Genomic DNA, 22,424 nt, shown 5'->3' with positions numbered 1-22,424 from the left:
TTAGCATTGCTAATGAGAATAGAGTGAAGAAAACTGATTTTCCAATTCTGCCCCCATTTAATTTCAACATGAAGAACAAGAAATTGCACTCAGCAAAATAAACAATTAAAACGAAGTACGATCGCGATGGGACTCGAACCCACAATCTCCCGCTCCGGAGGCGAGCGCCTTATCCATTAGGCCACGCGATCGTTGGCGAGAGCTTTATCAAACGTTTAGATGAGGTACTTTTAAACTTGGTATTGATGAAGTCATGTAACTCTCATAATTATGAGATTCCAAAATTAGAATTGAATTCATTTTCAAAACTTTTTGTATTATATTTAGAAACATATTCGATCCGTTCCGGCTGAAAATCAGGCCTAGTTCCATCCAATTTGTTTAGGGTTTAACAAAAATTTTAGAAGAAGTATAGCGCGTGTCAAGAATTGATCTACAAACAAAACTTGAAGATTCATAAATATGGCTGCGCCGCCACCGACACAAAATTGTTGCCGGCGACAAGGTTACATATGAATATCATCCTCCAAAAATTCATAGAAAAAAATGTCATCCAATTCCGAGTGGAAACACATTCACAAATTACACGGCCAAAACCATGCTGTGTTAAATAACGTTGTCATTACTAAAAGAAAACTTGTGCTACCTATGTAACTTATTGTATGGGACTTCCCAGGCCTACTGCTTATCTTGAACAATTTCAGAAACACTTTTCAGACTGAGTACAATTTCTCAAGAACCATTCTTGACCTTGTATCGATAACAAACGCGTTTCTTCTTCATCAATGATCCGTTCTCAATTGTTAAAACAACGTTTCCAGGTTCGTTGTTCGTGAAAGAATTTCGGAGAGAACCCTCTTGCGCACCAACCCTCCTGCCCTTTTGAATGATAATGCCATATGATCCTTCATCAGTTGGAAAGAATTCTTCCTTGTAGTGTACTTCCCAACCCAACACGGTAACTTCCCACATTAAAGTTGTTCCTGCCTGTTTCGCATCAACCATCAACATATTATTATGGTTTCGGGTTTGATATATAGTAGCCGCAAGATTGAATAATTTTTTTTGAGTGCACATACCTCTGGTACAGGGATTTGAATAGTTTCTGATGATGATTGATAAACAGTAATCTCTGCGGAAGCATCTTCAGTTGAGAAATCAGACTCATCTTCCCGCTTCAGCCCGCCATAATGGATCGGTAGTTCCTCTGCAGCTATATACCTGTAATGAAGAATCATAAGTTTTAGTTAACTACTTTCTAATAGGTCAATCAACAATTAGTGATGTATGAAGCTAAGGATGTTACTTGAGCAAGATTTCCGTGACCCTGGACGGGCGTGCGAAGACAACTTTGCTGTTGGTTCTTGGAGTTAAGAAAGGCAATAGGACAGCGCTAGTAGCACTTAGGGCATAGTACCAGAATGGAACATTGATGAAGATCTACACCAAAATGTAAAATGTTCCATTACTTGCATTGCAAGGTATGATATAAAGAAAATTGTATGGATGAAAATTTGAAGGCTCATGAAAAGAAGGATCTTACATTTCTTGCAACAAATTCAGGATAGTTGTCCTGAAGTATCCCGACAACCTGCTTTGTAGCATGTCGAAGCTCTTTCTTAGAAGGACCAGGCATGTCCTTAAGATCATTGACTAGGAGGATTGAGGACACTCCACCAGGCTTAAAGTTGAGCTTCTGAATTGCTTTCTCCATCAGTTGAACCCTTCGCCTTATAAACATATCGCGATTCTTTTCAGTCCCTAGTATTTTGTCATACACCCCTTCATCCCCAAGCAGCTTAAAATTACTATAACAAACCGGATGTCCTTCACGACCCACACCATTCATACACCCTATGGAACCAAGATCGTCACCAAATTCTTCATCCAAGATCGAATCCACCTTGTTGTCCTTCCTCCATTGGAGCGTATTCCTCAACATCTCGAAAGCATCATAGACATCGAACTCCCTAGCCCTTAAGAACTTCAATAGTATCACATCAGTGCCACTATCTCCTTTACTAGGCAATAAGGGTACCCCCCAAATTGTGATATCCTTATCGATAACGTCAAGCTTTCTATCCTGATCAATAGCCTCATTGTTGTTCTCTTTCAGGCCTTCTTCTGCCTTTTCCGCATTTTCCTCATCTTCTTGCTTGGCAAGTTTATCACCGTCATGTTTCTCTTCTTTTACTACTAACTTTTCTTCTACCTCCTTAGAGCCTTCCTTCTCCTTCACAGTTTTTTCCACGACTAATTCATCTCCTTTCGCCTCATTTATTTTCTCCGTCTCTCCACCTTCCTTCTCCGATATCTTTCCCTTTTCTTCAATTTCTTCTACTTTCCTCAAACTGTCTTTCTCTTTCTCAGCTTGTTTCATAACATTTTTCTCTCCTTTCCCCTCATTGATTTTCTCCTCCTCCCCACCTGCCTTCTCAGATATCTTTCCCTTTTCTTCAACCTCTTCTACTTTCTCGGAACTTTCTTTCTCTTTCCCAGCTTCCTTCACAGGCTCACTCTCTATTACTTTCTCTTTCTCTCCACCTTCCTTCTCCAATACCTTTTCCTTCTCATGCTCCACCATTTTCTTCTTATTTCCCTTGAACAACTTGTTCTCAAGTATTGCGTTTTCGAGCTTCGATCTCAACTCCATCAAAGCCCTTTTCTCCTGCTCTTTTAAGTCCCAGAATGATGAGCTTTTCTCAACTTTTTCAACCTGATCATTGTTCTTCTCTTCCAATACCACATCCTCAATTTCTCCTTTATTAGCCTTATCCTCCACCACAATCTCCCTCGTTTCACCTTCACTCGCCCTCTTCTCCTCCACCACCTCCTTTTCAATTACACCCTCACCCTTTTTAGATTCACCAGCCTCACCTACATTTTTCACATCCTCCTGGGGATTTTCTAGCTTTTCTTCTATCGCCATTGTTGAACTTTTCTCATCTCCCTTTTCAACTGCATTGTTCTTCTTCTGTATTTCATCCTCATTCTTCTTCTTCTTCTCCTCGGCCACCGCCTTCTCAGTGACATCCTCATTCTTTTTAGATTCACCACTTTCCCCAACATTTTTCAAATCCTTTGCTTCATTACCCTTGTCTTGGATATCCTTGGATAACTCTTTTTCTTGTTCTTCAGAATGAGGGACTTTATTATCCTTTCGAGGCTCTTCGATCTTCTCTCCCGTTGCCATGATTGAACTTTACCAGATAGAACTTTGTGTTTTACTTTGAAATTTTTTAAACTAAAATAAAATATAAAGGACAATTAATGTATTGACGTGAGAAGATTGAAGATTGAGAGAAGATGAACCGGCCTTACAGTCTGACCCTGTTTTTCTCCACTGTTTTCTCCTTTTCTTCTATATTTGGTGTTAAATGAACGGTTCTAAACGAGAGTGTGAGATTTCTTGGATCTAAAGTAATGTTTCTAGATTAACCTTTGACAAACATGCCAAATTATCAAGTGAGAGAGCAATATTCGGTCACTATACCCACCACAAATCTCAGATTCCAAATTTTAAGGTTGAACTGGTATACATGGGGTGGCAATCACGGTTTTGTGTGGTATATGCCATTTCAGATTAGTATAGATTAATAGTCAATATTTTCATTTAGATAAAATTAGCAATGGCCAATCTTAACTCGACATATATATCATTAAGAATAGTTGTACCAAATATATTGATGGCCTCTTTAATAGAGATGAGCTTCACCTATGTATGAGAGACTCACTTGTAATAGAGAAGTGATCAGTAATGTAGTTCTAATAGCAACACTAATTAATCATGTAAGCAAAATTAAAAACTAGAATGAATAATGATATTTTCTTCATCTAATATATTTGAGTTCATAAATTTGTCGGCATTTTGGATCATAGGTTCCAATATTGTATGACGTATGTAAAGTGCACCTAAATAACGCTAGCGGGACCATATTTAATTAGACTATGTAATTAACTAAGCAAGTGCAATAAAAAAAAACCTAAGCATACTGATGTCGTAATTAAACCCTTTCCCCTTAGGTCAATGTTAATCCTTTTAATTTTCAGTCCTTGAAATTAACAAGATAAACTATAGTATTTTGTCCTAAGGCTATATATGCACTCGGTAAAAGTTAGGGCATTGCAGCCACCACGTATAGCGATTTTCACTTACAGTTAAGATAAGCTAAAAACCCTAGACTTTCCCGCGCAAGTTGTTATTTGGTAACCGTTCCAACCCTCAACCTCCACTTTTTTCTCAATACTCTCTCTCTCTCTCTCTCTCTCTCTCTCTCTCTCTCTCTCTCTCTCTCTCTCTCGCAAGTAATTAAGGATTAAGTCGGTTTTTATAAGTTGTAGCAGTTAATTAGTGGTAATTCTATCTCAGGTCTTGTTTAGGTCTGCTTCTGTCTACTCTTGTACAACAACCAACATTTTCACCTTACACAGTATCTTCTCAGGTACAATTCTCTCTCTCTCTCTCTCACTGCTTGCAGTTTTACTCTCTTTTCAAGAATCTAGCTATCTACGAATCGCTATGTATATACTTCCTTTTCGTACTCGCCTTGTACACGTACAGCTTCTGGACGAAATATTAAACATCTTATTATGCATGCATGGTTAAAATCTTAATTACGTATACTTAATTTCTCTATGCTGTGTTCATTTTCTAATTTCTTTTACTTCCTCTCTCTTTTTTTCAGGTTTTAAGCACATATATTTCATGGCCTTGAGTCCATTGCCTCCTCAGGCTTTCGACTCAGAGATGACGATCACTAATTGTTTCCAACAAAACTTGGAAGCAGAGCTCTTAACAGCAGACTTCCTTCAATATTATTATTATTCCGAGTATAATATTAATTCCAACTTTTCCAACAGCTTTGTTGATGAATATCATTCATGGTATGACCCCTACGATCTTCTAAACCTTGAAAATCATGATCATGATACTACTACTGATGATCATCTTCTTCTCCCACATAATAGTTTCTCTCTCACTGCCCCTGATTTCAATCCCTACCCCAACCCGAAACGCCAAAAATGTTTCCAAGATTGCTTCTACCCGGATTTTACTCTTTCTAATGGGTTTGTTCCAAATTTGTGTCCGCTACCCTCGTTGATGCCTGTCCCCAAGTTTTTTGCTACTCCACTTCCCAAATACGATCAACTTCCGGAGGATATAACTAATAGCGCAGGAGCAAACATTGATCATGGACACGAGAGTATAACTAATGTTGCTAATAAGAAAAAAGTGGGTGAAAAATGTGTGTCAGCTCAGAGTATAGCGGCTAGAGAAAGGAGGAGGAAGATCACAGAGAAGACTCAAGCGCTAGGGAAGCTTGTTCCTGGAGGAAGTAAGATGAACACAGCTGAGATGCTCACTGCTGCTTACAACTATGTCAAGTACTTGCAGGCCCAAGTTGGGATTCTTCAACTCATGGGGTCATTCAAGGTATTTTCCTGAGTTTTTCCTTCTAAATTTTACTTCCACCCTCCAAAAGTCTAGTTACTATTATTTCTTTGTTTATTTATATCTGACCGTCACACTCGAAATAATTTCAATTTGAGATATGTACACGTAACATCAAATCCATTTATCCAGCTCTTTTTTTAGCCTTTGTTTTTTCTTTTTATCATTTTATTTCTGTAAATCCGATTATCTTAATGATTATGATGATTAAAATAATGAATAATTATTAACAATTAATCCTGCTTGAATAACCCTTTTTTCCAATCTTGTCTTTGCTTATTTCAGAAGCCTGAATTCGAGTGTAGACGATACTAGATTGCTTAACTTGAAAATAATTTTCACACTCCGTTTTTGTCCTCCACGCCCATGCTCGTTTTTGTTCCTCGATTCAATCTTGTAGCTAAAAACAAGAGGAGTCAAAGTGGTCGAGAGAGCGTGCGGAAATAATTTTCCAACTGCTTAAAAGAAAACTTATAAAACTGTTTATAACATAAGATCTTATGCGTGCAGGAATTGAAAGAAGCTCCTCCCATTGAAGAGCTGCAAGTAGTTGCATCTCCTGTTCTTCAAGAGAAGCTATATTTGGAGAATAACTGCCTGGTCCCAAAGAAGTTTGTGGCGATACTAGCAGAACACTTTGATGCTCAATCAAAGCCTTCACTCTCCAACAATCTCAACCAACTGCTCACATCTACTACTTGACAAGAATTTTTTGCATGTAAATATGATGTTTCTCTCTTCGAATCGAGATCGTATTCTAGTTTCTGTTCGGTGTTCGTATGTATCTTTTCATCTCTTGAAAATATATATCCAGCAGTCAGTTCCATTTTCTGTAATGGCGTCGGAAACAGAAAAAAAAATTGCCGAAAATCATCTTCAACAAGGAAATGAAGAGTGAAAAGTTTAAGAAATATGGAAACAAAACTTATTTACTTTGTCAAGCCAAGGAAGAGTACATGGTTTTCGACTTGAAATATTTACCACAAAGGATTATTTCTGCTGCTTTGATTCATGTGTCACATAAGATTCTCATCAGTGTTCAAACAAAGGAGGGGACTAAAGGTTGAGATTTTAACAAGAAAAACACAGGTTGCAATTCAATAGCATGACTTATACCGGATGTCTTAATTGAGATGCAACCTCTTTCGTTGTAATCTGAGTATTGGCAAACCCCAGGCTGTTCATGGTTCCAACAAGCGTCCGGCAATACCGCTCCATTACGCACTTTCTGTAGAACTGTCGACGGGTGTGTCGGACTGCGCTCCCCATTCAGTCCACGATCCATCATAGACTGGTACATCAGGCTTACCAAGTCGATGAAGACCCTGAAAGAGAACACATGAATACGAGAAGTATGAATAAATGCCGCATGGTTCCTTAGCTAAAATATTTATTAAAAGAACGTAACTGGAAAAATAAAACCATTGTTTACGTTCATGATCAACTAATGCAAAAAAAATTCATCTCTGCAGCTCTAATACTTCCAAGAAATTTAGTGGGCGTTGGGTATGCAGAGAGAGAGAGAGAGAGATTACCAATGCAAGAATGCAAGCTGTCACACCAGTACCACATGAAGTAACGACAGGGCTTTCCAAGGAGATACCTGCAGCATGAGGTTAGGGTCATTAATTAATAATAACAGACAGATACCTTGTGACCAATTAAAATATTTGTCTGCGGTTGAGTTTTTATGTTTAAAAAAGGAGACAACGCTTGGAAACTGTAGAGCAGCAAAGGGTACATACAAAAGTATTCAAGATCTAAGACTACAGCAAAAAAGTAATAATAAAACAAAAAAGTTATTACCTTCTTCATCAAATCGGGCTTTCAGCTTATCTGCTGGTAAGAGTGTCGCTGAAGAATCCAACAACTGCAAGGAAAGAACCCATTTGTTACTCAACAGCTTATGCAGCATACCGTTCTTTACGCACCCAACTAGACTTTGTTGCGGTTTCAAAAGGAATAAGAGGTAACACAAGAATTTGATCTTTTTACCTGTGGAAAAGGAATGCACTTGCTTCCAGGTACATGACCACTTCTTATGCCTTTTCGAGGCTCTAATGCAGTTCCATCGAACCTGCAATACCAAATTTCCGTCAAATCCAAGATTGTTAATGCAAGAACAATAATCAGAAAATAGGCCTTCAAAGACCATGTAATCTAATTTCTATTTTTTTTTTTTTTAAACATCACAAATAGGAAAAGAACTCTAATAAAATGTCTCCATATAATCTGCATAAGTTCCTTTGTGTGAGGCAGAGAAAATTTTGAGTGCTCAACATACTGTTATCTTATCTAAATCAAGATTACTAACCAAACCAATTATTTCACAATGCATGAATGATACGTTCCAGCTGGTGATTTAGGGATGGTTTGGGAGTGAGGTCCTTAAAAAAAAAGCACCCATGAAAAAAAGCTGTGAGGGTTTTAGGTGTTTGGTAAACTGAAAAAAAAAGGCTTATTTTGGAAGCTGCTGTGAGAATAAGCTGAAATCAAAGGAAAAAGCTGAAACTGCTATTTGCAGCTTTGGAAAACTGGCTTTTTTTCAAAGCACACGGAGCTACAGTGCTCCTTTAATGAAAAGACCCACTATCAGACTGCTTTTTTTTCCAAAAGCACTTTTACAAAAAAGTTTACCAAACACTCTACTGATTTATTTCATAGCCGCTTATTCTCACAACAGCTTTTTTTCAATGCACAGCAATACCAAACCAGCCCTTACACAATTACCGGGAAAATAAAACAGACCAAGAATTACTCAAGCTTCATATAGCATAAAGAATACCTGGCCTTTGATCGGGCATCTATATGTTGGTGACTTCCTTCCTCAACATTTTTTCTAACCTGAAAAATACAGTAGGAAGTATAAAACAAGAGTATAAAAAACAAAGGTAGCAGAATTGGTTAATTTGTCAGTTGAAAACCCATACTTGCCACAAATTTCAGGGCTGAATTCAAGATATGCACCTTTACTAGTCAATTAAGATAGAGAAACCAAACCTGATCAAGAGTCCAGACAAGATGTGGCTGAAACTTAGTCTCAAATGTGGTGGGCCCAACCTGCAGAACAAAAATTCTTCCCCAAAACCATCACAAGCAGCCTTGAAAACTATCACATGTTATCATAAAAACTTAGGAAAAGTGTCACGTCAGACAAGGTCAATTTAGTCGACATGGGACCTGCAAGGACTGACCGAACCCTACACCCTCATTTTCCCAAAGAATGGAAAACTAAAGTTCTTAACTCTAGGATAACATTCAACAGCTCAACCCCCCATCAAACTTCCAAATTTCTTTACTTATGTCACTAGAGGAGAGAATTGCAATTTTCTAGATCTCAAGAAATCTACAATGTACAAGGTATAGAGAAAGTAGACTGCAAACAGACACTACAAGAATTGAGGAAGTGAAAAATAAAGAGAGAACCTATGATTTAAGACATTTATCCTGGCTTAAGCGTCCACAATAAAACTATGAAAAACATAAATAAAAAGAACAACATCTAGATTTCACAAAACATACTGTAATAACCATAACCATATGCTAATGGCTTTTGGAGTCAGAGAATTCCAAAATCTCAGTCAGTGTTAAAACATAACTGTTTTCAGAGACAAGTATATAATGAACTTACTGCTTGTCCCTTGTATATTTTCTCTATTGCCTCACTGGCAGCACTAGCTTTCAAAATTGTATCACCAGAGGCACTAGATTCAACATCAAATCCAGATGCACGCCACCTTGGCAGGCCTCCATCTAAAACCCAAACTCTGTCATGGCCAAATACTCGGAACATCCTTTCATTTTTATAAGGAAATGAAACATTAGATTGTCACACAATGAAAAAGCGCAAAACACAATTTTTTATCACATTTCAGATGAGTTAAAACTTTAAATCTTCCGAATCAGTTCCATAACTTGCCACCACACACGAGCTGCACTAAAGATCCCTTTTCCATCATACACAACAAGATCATCTTTGTTCTCAATGCCAAGAGCAGAAACAGCAGCAGCAAAGGCTTCCTCTGATGGTAACATATGCAGTAACTGTTACAAGTCATAATTCTAGTCTTCAATAAGAGAGAACAGGAAAGAGCAAGATAGTTAGAAAAGTGGTGTATATGCCTGGCCATTATGGCCCACACACTCATAAGAACAACATCAAGAACTATTCATCAGAATTTGTTGACATGAAGAATCATTCATCATATTTATTTTTTTGGTCAACAGTCATTCATCAGATTAATATTAACAGCTTAATCATATAATCTGAATTCTTCTCCAAAATGGCTAATAAGAATGTATTTCTAAGTTAATTCAAACTAGTGGAATGAAATAAATCGCTAAGAATATAGTTGGCATGTTAAGAAAATAGACTCAGGCGTTTTGTGGCCATACTAGTTTCATCCTTATTTCCCTAATGTGAAAAAAGGGCCAGAATGAAGCTCAAGAAACAAAGAAAATAAGGCTGCTGATTTCAACATCCAACACTAGTATTCATTGCTAGTGATACTAGTGCAATCTGATATCATATTTTGACAAGAAACATAGAATAGAAAACATCTTACTTTTGACCAAAATGAGCCGTAGTGGAAAATGAAGCAATATGAAATAACATGAAGATCTTAGAACAAGATTGGAATTGAATCAATTGATACAGATATTATTAAGAATTATCACATGACAGCATCAGTCCAGAAAGCTTGGTGAGCACCTGATACTCTTGAATTGGATTCCTTTGCTCATCAGGCATATACCAAGACGCATCTAGCACCTGAAGTAGATAACTAAAAAAAGTTTACCAACATACATAGGGAAAAAGGAAGCATATAGGAAAGCAGAACAGAAGTGCCGTCTCCAATTAGAAAATCATGATGATGACAACATACATTATGAACCAATTGAAAAAAATTACATATAATAAAAGGTGAACGAGCGCTGAGCATCAAGCATTCATTAGTAATATATTCAACTTATTCCAGACTTACACTCCAGTGGAAGAAAGGGGAGGATGAATAAATAGTTCAGTATAAACAAGCCAAAACACGGTACCTTCAGATCAGGCTCTTTGAGGTTAGCATGGAGCCAATCAACAGAAACAACAGGCTCTTTTGTAGACACAGATTGTGTTGAAAAATCAGCTCTTGCGCCAGCTACTGATGAAGCCATAACACGAGGAACCCAGGCAGATGTTCTATAATTTGTATAGGTAAGGTCAGCTTGAAAGTGTTCTGTTCCCTTCTGCATTGACAGAAAAATCATTATGTTAAATCTTGACATAAGAAAAAATATTAGATTTAGTAAACGGCTCAAACTGAAGAGCGTATTTCAAATTAATAAACAAACTTAATGATTAAGTTAACTACTTCCCAAATGTTATGAAGTGCAAATCAAAATGGAATCACTGAGAAGACGAACAATTGTGGATGATTCGGACAAGGCCTCTTAAAATAAAACATGAATTTTTGGGTAAAGAGGATTGTGCAATAATCTTTGCACACTATGAAGAATAAATGTTTCTCAACGATTCCACTGTAATCACTCAATCCAGAAAAACATCTTTAAAGGAAGCTCTTCCGCCCAAGAAACTACAGGATTTTCAATGGTTTGATCGAATTTGTTATGTAAATTAGACAGAGTAATCTACATCAATCGATATCCAAGTAGTGTATATAATATTTAATTAAACACACAGCCAATAAATCACTTCGAGAACTACAATACCGAACACTTTATATCATAACGACAATCAAAGGGGGGAATCTAGAAAACATACAAGCAGACTCCAACAAATTCCCTTCTTTCCAGTTCATGGCTACCGGAGTCAAACGGAGCTGCTAGGGTCATTGAATACATTCAGGAACTAAGACCGTTTACATAACAATCACACTAAACATCTTCACAATAGTAAACTACAACATCAGAACAAATCACTTAACTGATCAAACAAAGAAAAACCCTTGTCAGGAAAGCACTCCCAAACATTCCAGACCAAATTTCCTAACTCAATTCACTGAAAAAACTAAAACCCATGAACAAAATACAAAAATTGAGATATATAGAGCAAGAAAAATGACCGGCTAAAACCAAAAGACCAAAAATTAACCAAAAGGGAATGAGCATATCATCGAAAAGAACAAAACCCACAAACCAAAATCGAAGATTAAACACGAAAAGAAAGGAAGCTTGCTACTTACATTGAAGAGGGAGGTGAAAAATTGGGGCTTTTGGCAGAGAGAGTGAGAGGAAGAGTGCAAAAGGCGATGACCCAGGAGAGTCCTTGCGAAAAGAGATGAAGCCATTCACTCAAAAGACCATAGAAATTAAAAGGGTTTGGCTTTTAGGAGGAGGACGAGGAGGAGGTTACTCGAGGTGTCAGTGAAGGAGAAGACAAAGGGTCTCCCTCTAGGCTCTATCTATCTACAGCAGCAGCTCAATGGGACGGTGACAGGATTTTACTTTATACCCTCATTTCCTCGGAATTTTGTGGGGGCTTGTTCGGACGATTAAAACTTATGAGCCAGCATAGGCTAAATTTCATTTCATTTGGAAAATTGCATTTATGCCCCTGAATTTTTCCTCTTTTCTGTGTTTGCCATTTTTACTAAAAGTTTTTATAATTGACCCCCTAAACTCAAAGTCGTTTGGCAATAATGAGGATCCTTCCAGATCATCTTTGTGAGGATCATGAGGATCCTCTAATCACATCCGTTTATCGTATATCATGCAACTAGTTTTCGTTAGATACCATTTATATTCAATTTTAAATAAAAAAATTATAATAATTTCTAACTACACGATATACGATGTACAAACGTGAGGATCCTCACAAAAGAATCCCAAAAGGATCCTCATTCCAAAGGCAACGTGGCACCTCCGTGCATTTGTCATCCACAATTCCATCAAGGAAAATGGGAGGTGGATTGTCTGCCCTCCCATATTCATACTCTTCTCATCCCCTCCTGTTTGTATGGTCACGGTTAAACCACGTCAATATTTTATATTGATTTTTTTATAAAAATAATAAAACAAAAAGTAATAGGAATATAAAATGTTGACATGGCTTAACCGTGACCACACAAAATAGAAGAGGATGGAAAGAGTATAGAATCTAGGGGTATTCAATCAGGATTTCAAGTGATTCTCTGAAATTCTAGGTGTATTCAATTAGAATTTTAAGATAGTTTATTAAAATCCTTATAAATCATGGTGTATTCAATTAGGATTTTAAAGAAGTTTATAACATTCCAGGTGTATTTAATTAGAAATTGATTTTAAAGAATTTGAGAAAGTTGAGGAATTAGAGGGAATTGAAGAGATTTCATAGTGTATTTTAAACATCCACAAATCTCACCTCTTCCCATGAGATTTCAAGGGAATTGAATTAAAATTTTATATGGAGTCTCTACATATCAATTAAACTCCATAAAAATCCATGAATTTATAAATCCATTAAAATCTCTCACATTCTCAATTGAATACACCCACCTTAACTAATAATTCAATCATCATCAACCACATCATTTGGTTTACACAATTTGATTTAAAATTTTGATCTCTCTAGCATTACCCTTTTATAAAAGATCATGAGTGACAATTACATATTTCTTGGCCAAATTTTGATTAGATGGAGTGTCATTTTTGCAAAATCTTTCACAAAGGTTGGATAGATCATTGGCTATCTATGTTGATAAAAATGCCAGGACTTACAAGTTGTTTCATGATAATGGTTTCACACTGCCCACACCATCAACTTTTATGTTTTGGAAATAGCTTTGTATCACTGACAACAAATCATGTGTTTTATGCTTGAATAAAACACATTGAGATTGATTATCATTACATCCAAGAACTTGTATCAAGTAAATATGAGTTTGTCAAATTTCATACGTTCATACAATACATTTTTTAAAGGGTCGATTTCTATTAATTACTTCAAGTCCATGTTTTATCTCAGCTAGAGGGGTGTAGAGACAACCACTAAAAATTAGACAACTTGTCAAGAACTCGTTTGAAAGTGATTTTAAAATGACTTGAAAACAAATTTGGAGAAAATGTTTTTAAATCAATTCTTAATAAAATCCAAGTAGATCTTGAACAAACACTTTTAAGTGTTTCTTGTAAGAAGCATATATATGGTGCTTCTTTCAAAAAGCACTTAAAGTGCTTTTGCAACCCAAAGCAATTTCACTAAAATAGTTTTTAGTGACAGGGATAGACTTGGCAAGATGCGTGAATGGCTGGGGGAGTTCGCGGCTTCGTTGACAAGGGAGAGCTTTGATATGTCATTGGCTATTGTATGGAGTATCTGGAAGGAACACAATTCCTTTGTGTGGAGTGGTTCAGCTCTAGATCCGTTGGATATTTATAGCAATACACGAACTTGGTTGAACGAATACAAAAAATGGCACAAAGTTAAAAGGACCACACTACAACAAAAATGGGCACTGCACACAATAAATTATATGTGCCATTTGAGGCTAAAGAGCACCAACAATTGTGCCCATAGAGCAATAGCAACGATGCAACAACTAAATTTGTATTTGTGCCCTCTATGGGCGTCACCATTGATTAGAGAGCACAATATGGCTATTGGTGCTCAAAGGGTTGAGCACAGATAAGGGTATTTTTGTGCCCCTGTTCCGACACATATGTTAGGTGACATTTCAAATTCATGTTAGCACAATTTTTGTAATTATGCCCTATCAGTAAAATATTAAAAAAAAAAGAAATTTTTTTTTTAAATAACATCGTAACACATTACAACCTGAAACAAACATTTGAAAACACCAGATCTGAATAGAGGAAAATATTGCTCATAGTTTCTCTTCTTGACAAATCAGACTGAACCAAGTAATCAACATTATAAATTAAAGAAAAAAAACAAGGTAATGATTTCAAACGTATATTCTTCCTTTCAGCCATTCATCCTTCGGTGAAGGCGTCTGTGCACCACGTGCCATCCCCAGCAGTACCACACACAGCTCCACGCGCCATCCCATGCAGCTACACCAGGGGTTTTAGAATTCGTTCCCAAAACAAAATCATTTTCAGTGATTCAAAAGCCCAAAAAAAGTTACGAAGGTAAGGATTCAAAATATACATTCCTCACGGCCATTCGGCGGCCAGTGATAGCCTAAAATCAGCCTGAAACTCGCGGGCCTCACCGGAAATCTGGGGAATTTATCCCGAGTTGAAACTGCATCCAACCTTAAACAAATCAGGCATCTAGTGCATGAAAACGTTTCTAAACAACCTAGAGAACCTAACTAAGGTGTTTTCGAGACTCACCTATACTAGATTCAACGGAAAATCTCATCGGGGAAGTCAGGCCGCGACAGAGCTCGTCACTTCACCGCGTCGATTTTGGTTTCCAGAAAGCAAAAAGTAATGGGAGTCCGTGGTGACGAGAGGAATAAAGTTGGTGGTTGCCTCGCCAGAGAATGGCAGTTCCCCCACCGTCATTCCTTATGTGCTTTTGTCTGTCAAGGAAGAAGCCGAGAGGGGGAGATAGGGGGAGAGAGGAGAGAGAGAGTGTGTGTGCCAGTGTGGTGTTTGGGTGGTGGCAAGGTTCACCAGAGTGGCGAATGAGGTGGAGATGGTGCTGCGATTTTTTGTGCAGTGAGCACAGAGATGGTGAGGGATATTACAGAGAATAGAGTGGAGAAGTAGAGAGAGTTCATAAGAGAAGGGTTGTGTGAATGAGAGACGAAAGAGTGTTGTAGTGAAGAAGATAGTGATACACAGGAAGGCGTGAAGACCCACATGGGGTGTCAAAAATTAATTTTAAATAATTTAATGAGTGTAAAGGAACCAGATCAGTGGAATCTGGTTTAAAGGGCACAAAAACATATTTGTTTATTTAAATATATTCAATTAGAGGGCACAAAAGCCCATATTGTATGCTGTAAATTAATAATAAAAAATTCAAATGAGGGATTCGAGTTTGAGTGTGGGGGATGGGGATGGCAGAAAGAGAGTGGAAAATGAGGGGGTTTGCACGGGGAAGAGGGACTCACAGGTGGGTGGGTCCCACGACACACCACTCAAACATAAATAATACTAAAATAATTCACGTGCACAAATCATAATTGTGCAAACATGTTTTTTTTTTGTATGGAAAGTGGAATGATTTATTATTTTTTACTATTTACTGGACACAATTTTTAAAATATGTCACAAAAAGGAAATTTATAATTATTAATATTCAATGGGCATTTATTTTCAAATTGTGTCATTTGAGTGCACCGCTTGACGATGTTGTTTATAAAATGGAATAAATTTAAAGAAATGATTTCTACACACCTGTAAATAAAAATTGTCTATTAATTCTTCTTTATTTTGTGGAATCGAAATGATTTATAAACATGAATGTGCATTAATAAAAAAAAGTGTGTCAAATTCCGATTTCGCTAAATTATTCTTCGTTTGCAGACTACCATGGTGTTTATTTCTTCATCTGCAGACTGCCATTAATTGTATGAGACTCTCGTCAATGCGGTTTTTAACGGAAGTAAGGTATGCGTGCAAAATTGCATGGACTTTCCTATTTGTTTAGCTACTTAACTTAGCAGTTCTTTAGGAGATATTCATTGTATTTGAAACATAGGTTCATACACCGTATGTCATTATAAGTAGAGGGACACTTTAAAAATAAAACTTCCCTCTACTTAATAATGACTATCATCCAGTGTTTCGGGCACACCGAAAAATTATCATTCTTTAAGCCAAATTTTGGGAATGTATATTAGGAGTACAAGAATCTTGCTAAAATCATTGTGTCGATGGTTAATTTTACAAATTCTAAGGATTTGGTCAAATTCATGACCAATTGACCATTGACGAGATACAATCAACGATTTGAAAAAGAAAGGAATGAATTTGGATATGGTAAGTCTTTTCGATTTCTTCATTTTCCCATTTTTGTTAAGCAAACATATTACAAAAAGTAATGACTTAAGTTTGTCGACGTATTAGTAAAATACCCACATAAAACTCTGGTGCAATGATGACTGTTGATTTTTTATTTTTTTTATTTTGTTGGCTTAGTTTTAAATAATTAAGAGTGTAAGGGAGTTGGGAATAGGGAAAAAGGTAAATGTAAAGGGCACAAAAACATATTTTTTTATTTAAATATATTCAATTAGAGGGCACAAAAACCTTTATTGTGTGTGTGTAAATTAATAAAAAAAAAAATCTCTCTCTAACATTTAAAAGGACATTTCAAATTTTTGTAGGCACAATTACATGACACAAACTAATGTGCTTATTTGTTAGAGGGCACATTTGAGATACTTTGGTGCTCAATGGAACTTAAAAAGCACAAATATGTTTTTGTGCTCAATGAAAATGCAAAGGGCACATATCAATTGTGTTCTTAGCCCATTTTTCTTGTAGTGCCAGCGTTGACTTTTGTGTATATATTCCTGTAATCTTGGGATTCTTAGTTTATTATGTTTTTATGTAAATTATTTCTTTCCTTAGTGATAGGATTGTAATATCTTATAAATCCCTCCTTGAGAGATGAATAGAAATACATTCATTCCAAAACAAAAGCATTCTCTTCTTGGTATCAAGAGCCTAGGTTATATATATAAATAAAAAAAAATAAAAATAAAAGAATCAGTCGCGCAGCTAGTTGTGCAGAGCCGTCTGACCAGCGAGCGACGCCGTCGTTGCTGACCGAGAACCCAGAACCACCAGCCGTGCAGCCATTCGTGCAGCGCGCCGTCCGACCAGCGAGTGACATCGTCGTTGCTGGACCCGAGTCTACCGCACCGATCTCTGCATCCACCTACCACAACCCGCTGGGCCATCTGGTTGCCCCAGATCGAATAGCCCACAAACTTGCAGGTTATTACTGCAACAGTCGCATCTACATTCTCGCCATCGTACCACCGTGCCGTCTCGCACCTTAACCGTACCCGTCCTTACAACTCACGCCGTCTGCCTATCGCGGCTGCTTCTTCAAAGTCCTAAACCCGATAGCCACCCACGCTTTGCTACAGATCTGCAGTCGCCAACTATTGTTTTTTTTCTTTCCTTCCCGTTCCGTCGTTCACTGAACTTCTGCAGTTTTGTTCTTTGCGTTAAAGTTGTTTTGCTAAAGTCTGCAATTGTTCATCAGAAGAAGAAAAGGAAAAAAAAAATAAAAAAGGAAGAAAGAAAAACGGCAGAAAGGACAAAACAAGAAAAAAGGAACACAATTGTTTTTTTATTTTTTTGGTTTTTTGGCCCACACGGGCACAAAATCATTGATTTGGTTTTTTACCATTAATTGGTTGTTTGTGGTTGCTTCTTTCTTGTTGCCCCGTGTTAATTGAAGCTGCTTGGAAATGGCAGTCTGGAGTCATACCGCTCAATCTCGATTCGACCAAATCGAACATAAGAATAAGACTGCGCGTACAACGTTTGCTGATGTGAATATAGTTCCTGAAAATATAGTTGAAGAAGTGTCTGACTCTACTACTGCAGGTATGAATGGTAAGGCTTTAAAGGTTTCTGCCTCTGTTACGAATAATACGTGGATAATTGATTATGGTGCTATTAAACATATGACTTGTGATTCTAGATAGGTACAAACCTTAAAACCATCCACCAAAACTGTCGTGAGTGTTGCCAATGGTAATCTTGCCCCTATTATTGGGGAAGGAACTGTCTCCATTTCAGATACCCTTAGTCTTGATACTGTGCTTGTTGTTCCTTCTCTTAATTATAATTTATTATATGTCACTTAAATAACCGTCGCCCTACATTGTCTTGTGATTTTTTGGCCTTTCTTTTGTGTATTTAAGGATATTCGGACTCGTAAGACGATTGGTTATGGTATTAGAAATGGGAAGCTTTACTACTTGGAACTAACATCGAGCAGTACCCAGATGTTAACTCAAGCTCTTACTGTGGGAGGACCTCAGGGGGAGCAGAATAAAGCTTCGGAGGTTTGGTTGTGGCATCGTAGACTTGGTCATGCTTCTTTCGGTTATTTACGAAGGTTGTTTCCTAGCCTCTTTCTTAAGAATGATGTTTCTAGCTTTAAATGTGGTGTTTGTGAATTGGCTAAAAGTCATCGTACTTCGTTTCCGTCCAGTTTTACAAAAACTTCTGTTCCATTTATAATAATCCATTCTGATGTTTGGGGACCATCTAGAACTGCTACATTTGGTGGTGCTTATTGGTTTGTTACTTTTATTGATGATTGCACACGTATGACTTGGGTTTGTTTGATGAAGTCCAAAAGTGAAGTTACTTCCTTGTTCCAACAATTTCACAAAATGGTGCAAGTGCAATATAAGTCACGAATACAGGTTCTCAGAAGTGATAATGATGGTGAGTATATGAACTCTGAACTTCGTACTTTTTTGGATCATCAGGGTATCGTTCATCAAACTACATGTCCATATACTCCACAACAAAATGGAGTTGCAGAACGCAAGAACCGTCACCTTCTGGAGGTTGTTCGTGCTTCCTTACTCGAGGCACATCTCCCATTGTCCTATTGGGGAGAAGCTCTCACCTTAGCTGCGTATCTCATTAATTGTGTTCCATCCCGGTAAATTGATTTTCAAACACCACTTCAGGCTCTCTCTTCACATGTTGATGCTCATGCAGTACCAAATCTTCCACCTCATGTGTTTGGCTGTGTGGCCTTCGTTCATCTCCATAAATAGCAGAGAAGTAAGCTTAAACCTCGAGCTTTACGGTGTGTGTTTGTGGGTTATGCCTTAAATCAGAAAGGATATCGCTGTTATCACCCTCCGACTAAGAAGTTGTTTGTCACTGTGGATGTTGCATTTCATGAAAACGATATGTACTTTGCCCATTATGAGTATGGACTTCAGGGGGAGAATCAGGTAGAAGTTCAAACTCTTTATTATACTGTTCCTGATATAGATATTGTGAGTCATTTGGATTTAAGTGGTGATGTCTTGGAGACAAGTGGTGATGATTCACAAGAGAATAATGATGTGAATAACTTGGAATTAAGTGGTGATGTCTTGGAGTCAAGTGGTGATCATTCACATGAAAACAATGTTGAAAACCTTGAACAAGACGGATTGACACAGCCAGAAACTTCCCTACCTACTTCACTATTGGACAACTCAGTGCTGTTGGCTACCTCACAGTCGGTCTCACCATCTTTGAGCCATAATATCCATAATCAATCGTCTTCGCTCCCGGATGCACCACCACCATGTCGTCTCCCTAATCGTGTCAACCGAGGTATTCCTAAACTTACTTATGAAGCAGACCCTAAATGCAAAACTAGGTACCCAGTTAATAGACCCAACCCATAATCTAATGTGTTATACCCGTTAAGTAATTATGTGTCTACCAACCACTTGTCAGAATCAAATAAGTCATTTGTATATCAATTATCTACCGTATCTATTCCTAATAGTGTGCATGAGGCTTTAGCTGATCCACGTTGGCAAGCAGCAATGAATGAAGAATTGAAGTCTTTAAAGAAGAATGCTACTTGGGAGATCACAGACTTGCCAGGTGGCAAGAAACATGTGGGATGCAAATGGGTCTATATTGTGAAATACAAAGTTGATGGGATGGTGGATCGCTTCAAGGCAAGACTGGTAGCAAAAAGGTACATTAAAAAATATGGAATCGATTATACAGAAACATTTGCTCTTGTGGCCAAGATCAACTAAGGGTGGTTCAATATGGGATCCCATATCGAAACTCGTCACGATTCCCAAACCGAAATTTTTGGGAATCCCAATTTCAATACCGATCCCAAACCAAATTTTCGGGAATCCCGAAATAGTTTAGGGATTTCGGGACAAATCGGGAATCCCGAAATGGTTTTGGACTTTTGGACTAAAATTTGACATATTATCCAAATTCCAATCAATAAATAAAATAAATGGTTCAAAAATCTGAGCATTCAACATAGAAGTATCGTGTATTTGAACTAGGAAGCAAATAAAAACCAGCTCGTTTCTAAACTAGGAGAATATAAGTAGCCTCACCCCCACAAAGATAATACAAACATGAAAGCTGGAACCTACATACAAGTTTATCAACACTTATTTGTAGCGCTTGTATGCTAAACCTTTAAAAGCTGCTCGAGCATCAGCAGGTTCAAGAAAAACAACCTGAAGAATAATAATTCAAGAAAATAATTAGTAGAGAATCACTCTTTAACAACACAGCATCATAGTAGACTAATATGATCAGTAATCTAGAAGTTTCTTCCTCTCTGCAGTATGAAAAGATTGGGAGAACAAAAGTACATAATGAGGCATGATCAACCAAGTGTCAAAGAGTGGTTGAAAAACTCAACTAATTAAAAAACCAAAAGCAAAGTGTCCAATTTCCTAAAACATTACAAAACTACTCTCTTCTACTCTCCTTGCCCAAACCGCGGCTTAATCAAGTGCATCACAACACGTTTATTCAATTATTCTTCTCACTTCTTTAGTAAATAATGGAGCTTTCATATTTGGCATTAGTTAAGGAGTGGAACTAGGAAAAAGGATTAATTTGCATTTAAATGTACATGATCGTAGACTAAATATTCATGTCATCAAACTGGTTTGACCAAAAGCATCAGTATTTGAAATTGAATCATAAAAACTTAAACAGTTAGGGGCTGGCAAACCTACAGACTTTGTAACGTCATGTCTCAGTGATAGGATGTTATGTCAATTAGTTTAGTCATCTTGACGAGTAAGCATCTTATTTGTCAATTAGCTAACTAACAGTTAATTATGTGATTAGCAATTAGTTAATTCATGGGTCTTTAGCTGAATTTGCAGCCAGCTATATATAGCTAAGTTAAGTGAATGATATGCGAGAGTTCTTAAATGTGATTCTGTTTCTTTTTCAGTGTCCAGGTTTAAACAAGGTTCTATTATTCTACATAGCAGGCTATAATGGAATCAGGAAAGCTGATCATCTAAAACATTTTGACTGAACTAACAATATCGTTAGCAGTTAAAACTTAAAACCATTTGAAAACTTCAAAGCAGAATCTACCAACAAAAAAAAAAAGACGGTACAACTGACTATATGTTTACTAATCCATGATATCATGACAAAATTCATCATAACTTTCTCCTTCTATTTCACATCCCTATCATTTCAACTAGATTAATATATTCATCATCCATTGAGAACGCAAAATACACACACACACACACACACACACACACACACACACACACACACACACACACACTAGAAACCCTAGCATATCAAATGGGTTTGTACTTTGCACCATCTTCCAATTCAAACCCAAAAATCAAGTTTACATTAGCAAAAACAGAGAATCCCAACAAATAAAAAATTGAAGAAGGAGAAGACATATATATGACGTCTCACCTTAAGTTAGTGTGGCTTCTGCAGACGATCCCAAGACTGAATAGCCTTTCGCTCTTCTGAAACCAATAGGGGAAGATTCAAGATTGTCGTGAAAAGTGAACTCTGCAAGCAAAATTAATTCCAAACCCTAAATTAAATTTCAAAAGGAAGACAGAAATTAGATTTCAAAACACTAAATTAATTACCTAATTTGGGGTGAGAGTGAGACTCAGACTTGGTGTGGTGGTGAGAGAGATCACGAGTTATGTCCGTGAGAGAAAATCGCCTGAGAGAGAAAGATCGAGAGAGAGAGCGGTGGCTATGTGGTGAAAGAAGGCTAGAGAGTCAAAGACGATAGTATGGTGTGGTGGTGGGCCCGTGGCTGGTCGAAATTCGACACATACAGATGAGATGAGGGCTCAGTGAGGGAGGCTCAGGGGTTGCGCTTTGAGTTTGATGGATGGAATCAATCAATGGAACGGAACTACGGAAGTGAAATGGGATCTGACCTAAAAACAAATGAACGACATAGATTAAAAACAATGAACGGTTGAAATAATTCTCTTATAATTAAGAAATAATATATATATAATATTTATTTTCGGTTCGGTATGGGAATATCGAAAATTTCAGTTTGATTCGGGATGACATATCGAAAATT

The 22,424-nt window shown here is 37.3% G+C and overlaps 3 protein-coding genes and 1 non-coding gene across 7 annotated transcripts in view; 1 reads left to right on the top strand and 3 right to left on the bottom strand.

The window, feature by feature from the left end:
• The window catches only part of LOC126624536 (L-ascorbate oxidase-like), a 101,581-nt gene that overhangs the window by 2,716 nt on the left and 76,441 nt on the right, over nt 1–22,424 (top strand). The gene's annotated exons all lie outside the window — the stretch shown is intronic.
• Nucleotides 119–191, bottom strand: TRNAR-CCG (transfer RNA arginine (anticodon CCG)). The gene has a single exon. It is a non-coding gene; the product is annotated as a tRNA-Arg (tRNA).
• LOC126624532 (patellin-4-like) lies at nt 435–3,244 on the bottom strand. Its single transcript, XM_050293605.1, has 4 exons — nt 1,544–3,244; nt 1,307–1,440; nt 1,080–1,221; nt 435–987 (listed from the first exon to the last, which is right to left on the bottom strand). The coding sequence occupies exons 1-4, from the start codon at nt 3,191–3,193 to the stop codon at nt 733–735; spliced, it is 2,181 nt and encodes a 726-aa protein (XP_050149562.1). The 5' UTR covers nt 3,194–3,244; the 3' UTR covers nt 435–732.
• LOC126624538 (thiosulfate/3-mercaptopyruvate sulfurtransferase 1, mitochondrial-like) overlaps nt 6,364–22,424 on the bottom strand; it is a 104,324-nt gene continuing 88,263 nt past the window's right edge. The window contains exons 1-11 of one of the 3 annotated variants that reach the window (XM_050293616.1): nt 11,647–11,938; nt 10,502–10,690; nt 10,164–10,223; nt 9,372–9,496; nt 9,084–9,246; nt 8,453–8,512; nt 8,238–8,296; nt 7,448–7,529; nt 7,259–7,322; nt 6,988–7,055; nt 6,364–6,777 (exon numbers count right to left, since the gene is read on the bottom strand). In XM_050293616.1, the coding sequence (XP_050149573.1) occupies nt 6,670–6,777; nt 6,988–7,055; nt 7,259–7,322; nt 7,448–7,529; nt 8,238–8,296; nt 8,453–8,512; nt 9,084–9,246; nt 9,372–9,496; nt 10,164–10,223; nt 10,502–10,690; nt 11,647–11,751 (1,083 nt within the window). In that variant the 5' untranslated portion in view covers nt 11,752–11,938 and the 3' untranslated portion in view covers nt 6,364–6,669. Of the gene's footprint in view, nt 6,778–6,987; nt 7,056–7,258; nt 7,323–7,447; nt 7,530–8,237; nt 8,297–8,452; nt 8,513–9,083; nt 9,247–9,371; nt 9,497–10,163; nt 10,224–10,501; nt 10,691–11,646; nt 11,939–22,424 lie in introns of those variants that run through there. The other 2 variants (XM_050293618.1, XM_050293615.1) reach the window with 2 other exon arrangements.

The sequence above is a fragment of the Malus sylvestris genome, chromosome 5, assembly GCF_916048215.2.
Source record: "Malus sylvestris chromosome 5, drMalSylv7.2, whole genome shotgun sequence".
Taxonomy (NCBI): Eukaryota; Viridiplantae; Streptophyta; class Magnoliopsida; order Rosales; family Rosaceae; genus Malus; species Malus sylvestris.
The sequence above is the reverse complement of the archived record's forward strand: the minus strand, read 5'-3'. Positions and strand labels throughout refer to the sequence as shown.